This window comes from Aplidium turbinatum, chromosome 8, assembly GCF_918807975.1.
Source record: "Aplidium turbinatum chromosome 8, kaAplTurb1.1, whole genome shotgun sequence".
NCBI classification, from domain to species: domain Eukaryota; kingdom Metazoa; phylum Chordata; class Ascidiacea; order Aplousobranchia; family Polyclinidae; genus Aplidium; species Aplidium turbinatum.
The window spans coordinates 31,756,013-31,763,999 of NC_137479.1; the positions used below are offsets into that span (position 1 = coordinate 31,756,013).

A 7,987-nucleotide genomic window follows, 5' to 3' on the forward strand; every position below is an offset into this window, starting at 1 on the left:
GAAGTTTACGTGAAGAATTTGTACCGATCAGACGCATGCGTATAAATAGATGGTCGTTTGTTGGTTTTGGTGATGATTGATGACGCAATCAGCACAGACGCAGAATTATAATAGTTCTTTCATTGTAGCTTGTCATTCATCTTTCTATTTTCGAGAACAGCATAAAATTCGACAATTTTGCATTGATTTAACGTCTGGAGACGTCTGGAGTCTAACGTCTGGAGACGTTAAATCAATCTAAAGATGATGAATTTTGCTTTCTGGGTTAAACTGTCGCTAGATATGTCTCGATGCAACAAGTCAAAGGTTGTATTGTACCATAACTGGGTAATGTCACGTTTGTGTGCTTGTGATTATTTTGAGACTACATACTCAGATAGGAAAATCCCCCATTTGTACATTGATTCAACGTCTGCAGACGTTAAAGTCTCGGGCATATAATTATAAAATCCACAATAGGTTTTGTAACTCGTCAAATCTGAATGTTCATAAAATTTGAAACAATGCCTCAATTTTTTTGCAGACCTTCTAAAATTACGCACGAACCCCTGGCATAGATCAACGCTCTTCAAATGAAGTTTTGCGGAATCGAAGTGTTTTTCCGCTACAGAACAATGACTGCTCTGGTCAACAAGAACCGAGATTATTTTTGTGCGACAACACTTTTTCATTTAATCAAAAAATAAAGAGCCCAAAATGTTCTGTAGATACGAAATCACTCATAGAAACTAAGCACACTTTTATTTTGCAGCCATTTTGACCCAATCAAATTTCAAGTTTTTTTCGCATAAAAACTTTTTTGAAAAATTGATTGAAGTTTTAAGGGGACACAAACGTACATATCCCGTTGGTTGCGTACCACGTTTTGCAATTTTAATAAAAGTAGTGCGGTTTTTAACAATAATTTCTCTTGTACTATTGTGAAATTCTACTGTGTACAGTAGGCCATGTGAAGTGTTTAATGTGTGTGGCATAGGATGAGAGAAAGTCGCCGTCGAGAATGTTATTACTATAAATATAGATTTTTAAGATTTTTACGCTTTTTAAGCTATAGATTTTTATTACTATAAAAATCTCAGCTTCTTACCACACAACAATGCAACATCGATACACGTAACAGATGCCGCTGTTGGCTTCTGAAAAGTTATTACGTCACTTGTGCGCACGCCAACAACAACCGAACAGCGAATCTTCATTACAACGCAATGACGTTATTATAGTCACAACTATGACGTGATAATGACGTAAGGCGGAACCTCGCTTGCTACGACGTTCCTACTTCTCTGTGAGCTGAACAAAATAAAAAAATTCTTGCGTTCAAATTAAGTTCATCTTGGTTCAGTTCTCAATTCTAAATACAAAGGCCAAATATTTGTTTGCCACGCGCCCGATACAGATGAAAAACAAATCACTCTGGTCACTTTGAAATATGGCAAAATTTATGTGATTGCAAATATAGACGCACCATCGAAAAGACAACATACACGTCAACAATCCACCGATATTGGCCTGATCTATGAAAATATTTGAAAACTCAGGTGGTTTTTTAATATCTAGAGGAAATTAAAAGAAATTTGGGTTTGAAAGTTTGGCCGCAATGAAACTTTCAATTGAATGAAACTTCAGCTCAAGGCCAGAACAGAAATTAAAATATTGAAACTTGCGGTTTCTAATTGGACATTTCTAAGCTCTAGGACTTAGGTGAACTTACAAATGACAATTTTTAAATAATTCTGATTAAATGACTTTGTGAGGTACCAAGATCTTGGTGAGATATTCCGGTTCATTCATATGTTATCGCAGATGAAATTGAACTTCCAGTATTCAAACGAACTTTTTGGTTGCGCGCCAATTGTTTATCGAGCTGACGTGTGACGGCTGACGTCGGTCATCGTGAGCGCGCGCGCTTTGGAGGCGAAATCGCTAAACTTTCGGTAGATTTTCTTCTGGTTTTGGCGGGACAAATATAATGTGTTTTTATGGGGACTTTTTGTGTTAGCATATAAGTTTATGCTTTTTGACTGCTGCTTTCAGTTTAAATTATTACTAGGCCACGCGTAGCGTCTATTCTGGAATTTCCCGAGTTGTGTTCCCCACGCAGCTGCATATAAGCGCGCGGCAAGAAGTTATTTCATTACAAACAACAGAATAAGATTGAATTAACAACGCCAAGAAACTATCTTTGACCAACGTGGTAAGTGGGCTTCAATTCATTATATCAACGATAAAACATTTAATCCATCGTGGTAATGATGATTTGAAATTGAAGTGTGATGCCATAAATATAATGATCATAGTTTGTTCGAAACAATATATGATTGTGAAAGATCTTAATGTAAGTTTCATACTTTAATAAAAATTCTTGATAAAAATAACTTGGTTAAAGTTACAACAGCTCATTTATGTGATATGAGTGATGCGATAAAAAGTTTAAGCACAAGATACATCGAAATGCAGTTTTTTAATTTTTGCTTTGAATTTACAATTTATTTGATTGAAGAAACGTAAAATTTACTAAATTAAACAACTCAAAAACATTCAAATTCACACTGTTTGCATTGAAAAACTCAAACTCCAATAGATTTGCGCGATCTTATAGTTTGACAAGATAAAACTGAAAGGTTTTCGGTACTTTCCCTTATTGAGCCGGGAAATTACCAAATCGATATTACATCGATATTACAAATTGTTTGCATTCTTTAAAAAGACAACGTTTGCTTTCCACGTGACTGAAACGTCTTAGGCAAGACGAACGAAATACGAATTTTGGATTTGTCAATTAATTTTCTTTTTCATTTTTGCTTTGCAGATTAGACGAATAAATATTTGAGCACAAACTCTTGACTGCATCTCCACGAAATGTCAAACTTAACTGCTTGCGCCTCGGTCGCATTCCTGGTCGTATTGATGATCAACATCGCCCCAGCAGCCCCCGTACAAGGGGGATCCACCTGGGTAAGACAACCAGTGGACATCATCGAGTCTTTGACAAACATGAGAGCGGTCATAAGCAGAGGGGCAGTGACGTTGAACTACGTCATATCCCCCTTGGAATGGGTGATGTGGAAAAGTCGTGATGGAAGCAACCTGAGAATGTTTGGGTTGCAAAGAAATGGCGACTGGTATTTTGTGTTTGGGAAACGGAACAAAAAGATAATTTTGAAGCGAGGAACTCCACCACACGGTGGTGCCTTGCAATCGGATCGACGTCTGTTCAAATTCATCAAATCGCAGCAATTGAAGCGTGACGTATTGCAACACTACACGTCAGGACTGTACGTCACTCGTGACGCATCACGGAGGCTTGTGTTGGAAGATGAAGAAGACGCGATTATTTGGCAGATCAACGTCACTGAGGAAGGATAATAGAATCACAATGGACGATTGTGACCAGTAATGTAACTTACAGTGTATGCAGACCGCCGACCTCGCTACCATCAAGTGGGATGCCATTTTATATTCCAATGAACCGACCTAGGAATTCCAACTGAAACAAGCGAAATGTGGGTTCTGTGAATATTCAAAAGAAGAACAGCGACAACTGAATGAAGCCACGATCACAGACTTTAACCGCGTTCATCTCTGATGATTCTCATGTTCCATCCAAAAAAAGTGATAATCAACGGAATATAGTTTTAACTGACCACACTTATAAATATGCCAGCTTTCAATCACAACTTCAATTAATTAGTGATCACAAGTCATTTCAAACATTCAATTTGTTTTTAATGTAAATTAGCCTAATTGTGAATTCAATTTTTTTATAATTTTGTATGAACAGATTTTTCTTTGAGGGTTTGACAAACCACCAAACACGCCTTTGCCTTTGTGCTACGTTCAGACTTTATTAATTTATTCTCACACCGGTTGGTGCAATCAGAAAATTACAACACCACTGTGTCTTTGTGAATGCTATATTCACCGTTTTTGTTGGTTACGAGAATTCCTTTTTATATTTAATTTAATATTTATTGTTTTATTTATTCATTTATTTATTTAAAAAAAGTATAGCCTATGTTGTGTTTACGTCATAGTGCAGTTGCTTGATAATCGCGACAACGCATCGAAAAGAAATTGAGCTTCGTTTGAGTTGCTTGTTGTCGCAATCATCAGACACGCACTTATTCAAATAGAATTATCTTCTTGTGAAATGTTCAATTTCTTCATTTACCCGCAAAAAACTTTGCTTTTACGCGCGCCGCACTTTGTGACGTGATTAGGAATTCTTTGCCGTTCTTATATTCTTCAACTTTTTCAGGACAGTGTAATTTTTATTCCATACAAAGTCATTGCTGATGGATTAATACAGAAAATTAGTCATTTTTACATTAATTAAACGTTTGTAAACAATCTGGGGAAATCGCCTCTTAAAAATATGTTTTAATACAAATACAATGTTTAAAAACCATTGTGACTCATATTTAATGACGTTTGACATCCAACAATTGCTATTGCTTCCTAAAAATTGTCTTTCTAGCTAGGCTACGCCACTGCTTTGAACACTGTGCTGTGGGCTAATAATGCATGCTCTGTTAGTAAAACGAATTACCCTCGTTCAGAGTTTTCTTGTTCGAATTTGGTTCCTGTCACTGCTGCTGCTGGAAACGAGCTTTTTTGGTCGAAACAAAATTCTTCCCAAGGAAATATAATTTTAACTTCTGCAGTTTATAGGCTACTCACTATCGTTGCTCTGCATATCATTAGTCTAATAATTTATAATTTGTATTATAAGTCCATTTCTTCAAAGTATGTGTGTGAGTGTGTTGTAGCCTAGTTAGTTTGTTTTTGTGATAGTTGTAACTTGTAAGATGCAGTCGTCCCACACCGCTTAACAACTAGCACTCCAGTTATTTTAGGAGTAAGGAGACGACTAATTCTTTCAACTAACAATCTAGGTAGCCTACTTGTTTGAATTGTAAAGTTTGGTGGCCGTGTCATATTCATCATTGACATGCCTTTGAATTAAATCTTTGCCAGGCACGACGTATTGAATCAGTGGTTCTTAACTTTTTATTCCCAGCGCTCCTTTTCAGAGATTTTCATAGTCAGCCGCCCACCCAGGGCCGGATTTAGCTGATGGGGGGCCCGGGGCACTTTTAGATCGGGGGGCCCCTCGTGCAAAAAAATTTTTTGCGCCTACGGCGCGAAAAACCACCTCTACGTCTTCAGTAGCATCAGTCCAGCACTGCACAGCATTTTGCAGAAACTTTAAAGGCCAAAAGGAAAAAATAACACAAAATCACATTTTTTTCCACATAGGGGGCCCTTCAAAAGTCGGGGGGCCCGGGGCAACTGCCCCCTCTGCCCCCCCCTAAATCCGGGCCTGCGCCCACCACAATATAAAATGTAAGCCTACTAAAGATGATGATTGATGAATGATCCAGTGAAGTTGTATTATTCGTTCATTTTTTTGCCAGCAAATTTAACAATCGCTTTCGAGATTTTGCCGCAAATGTAAAGGACTTATTGCGATTCACTTTCTTTCTGCTTGAACCCTGATGAGGCTCCAGTTTTCCTGCATCCAGTAGCGTAGCCTAAAATTTTGAAGGGGGGGGGGGTTTGACGAACCAGCGGCGGGGGGTCTGGGGGACCTCCCCCAGAAAATTTTGAAAAATTACTTTGAATTTGGTGCATTCTGAGAGCATTTTCAACAAAATTGTGGGTATGAATATTCCTGTAAAATGGTGCTGTCCGGTGGCATAGCAAATGGATAAGATCATGCATAGGCGTAGCCAGGGGGGGGGGGGGGGCGAAAGGGGCCATGGCCCCCCCCCAAATTTTCAAAGTTTGGATTCCGAAGTTGAACTCTTTGTTGAAAATATAATTTGTATAAATTTATATCGTTTTCCAAGACATCTGGCTATTAACACCCCCCAGGACTTGTTTTAGACACACAAAAAGACACCAATAAATTTTGCAAATCGTAAATCGCGCAAAGTTTACGCGATTTATGCTTCTTTTAACTAATCTGTGGAAGCAATTTCAGAATCGATTACTCTGTTGGGTTTTTGTGTAGCTGAGTTTTTTGTGTTCTCTAATTTTAGCCGCAGTTTTTGCCCGTTCGTGTGTAACAGCTACCTTTCATAAGTTAATAGCTGTTTATCTGCTATAAATTTCATACAAATATTACTCTGAAAGTGTTTCCAGAAAGCGCTATAATCCATTATTTGAGTGTAATTTTGCAAAAATTTTCCGGGGGAGCATGCCCCCGGACCCCCCTAGAATACGCGTGCCTTCGGCACGCTCTAACCCCCCGCCAGCTTTATTGCTTCCCTTGCTTAATCCACCAGGATAGGCTACGCCACTGCACATCAAGTGGCGATGTCTTAAATCAAACACTTTGTCGTTCTCTTCAATTCATCAAATATTTGGCCCCCCCAAATTTTTTTTCTGGCTACGCCACTGAGATCATGTTTTCTTCGGCATTTTTCGGAAATAAAGCTAAGTCTCTGTGTTTTCTTGTTGCTAATTCCTGGCTGAGATGTTTGAATGTTTGGTATTGGCAAAACTCGCTCTTTTAATGCAGTTTTGTATAAAATTAGGCAATTTTTTATAGACTGAAAGCATCAATCTCAATATCGTGACGTCACACGCGTGCAAAAGGGGGGGGGGGTTGTAACCCCCACCCCCCCCCCCCCCCCCCCCCCCCCCCCTTGGCTACGCCACTGCCTGCATATAATTAAGCTTATCTCTTTTCTCTGCGAAACATCTTTCTCTCGTGTCTTTTTATCAGCAGCTGGATAATTCAATTCAATTTATTTTTCATTGCTGGCGCAAACATGTAGAGAATGGCAAAGTAAACACACGAATTTAGCACCAACAAAAGGGAAAGATGGCAAAACTAAAAGGTTTAAAATATGCAAAAACAGTGTTTGGATGTCACTGTTTTTAATTTGCACAGCCACCAAACCTAGAAAAGAAATGAAAAAGATAAAAAAAAAATATGTGAAATACTACAAAAATAGGCTACAATTAGGCCTACAATCAACACTTGCCAATGCAACAAGGTCGATTCACCAGCTGAAGTTAAACATAACAAGCTCAATCCCTCTGTAAAAACAATTTGTTAGAAGTGCGAAAGTTTGCAAAGAAAATGTTTGAGCTTGTTCGGTTCAACATGTTTTTGTGAGCATAGACCGGCCGCATAGCGAGTTGTGAGAGCCCTGGTTCAGCGTTCCATAGGTCGCCGCTTCACTACTCAAGAGCATGTCGCCTTGTTTTTGGCAAGACGCTTAATGACATGCTGTCGATTGGACAGACAGGACCAAGCCCGCAACCAGGGGGGGGCATTTGCCCCCCCCGAAATTTTTTGAAAAAATTTTAAGCGTTCTATGCAGTATGAAATGTATTATGAATAGACGTGCGTCGTACACGTACAGCCATACTGTAGACTGCAGGGTTTCCCAAACTGTGGTCCGCGGACCATTGGTGGTCCGCGACGACTGCACAGGTGGTCCGTGGCGATATGACAAGAAATTAAAAAGTCACATATATGCGTTGTACAGTACGTAGCCTACCCAGTCAAAGATAATTGCCGCAGTTCTTAATTAATACAGAGTTGATTTTCTCTGACGTTACACAACATTTGGAATTGCTTTCTGCACATTTCAAGAAGTAGGCTACCGTACTTTTTAAAAGAGACATATGAGAATTTCGACTGGATTTTAAACCCTTTCTTTGTAACAAAGACTGATCTGTCAGAACGTGAAGAAGAAGAATTAGCCGAATTATCATGTGATCGAACTTTAATGCTTAGTTTCAATCAAACAGAAACAGCTATTGCATCTTTCTGGTTGAGTGTTGTGGAGGAATATCCATTGCTATCGCAAAAGAAAACTAAAATTTTATTGCCTTTTGCCACGACCTACATGTGTGAGACAGCATTTTCAATAAGAAGCAATCCCATCCATCCCATTGATGTTGTCAGTTTTTTAAATAAACAAAATTCGGTTTTATTCATTTTTACCATTGTATTGGAATTGGGGGT

At 38.7% G+C, this 7,987-nt stretch overlaps 1 protein-coding gene across 1 annotated transcript; it reads left to right on the forward strand.

Annotated features, from left to right (window-relative positions):
• Positions 1-2,054: 2,054 nt before the first annotated feature.
• On the forward strand, positions 2,055-4,769 carry LOC145775873 (uncharacterized). Its single transcript, XM_082587260.1, has 2 exons — positions 2,055-2,194; positions 2,810-4,769. The coding sequence occupies exon 2, from the start codon at positions 2,860-2,862 to the stop codon at positions 3,364-3,366; it is 507 nt and encodes a 168-aa protein (XP_082443386.1). The 5' UTR covers positions 2,055-2,194; positions 2,810-2,859; the 3' UTR covers positions 3,367-4,769.
• The last annotated feature ends 3,218 nt before the right edge of the window (positions 4,770-7,987 follow it).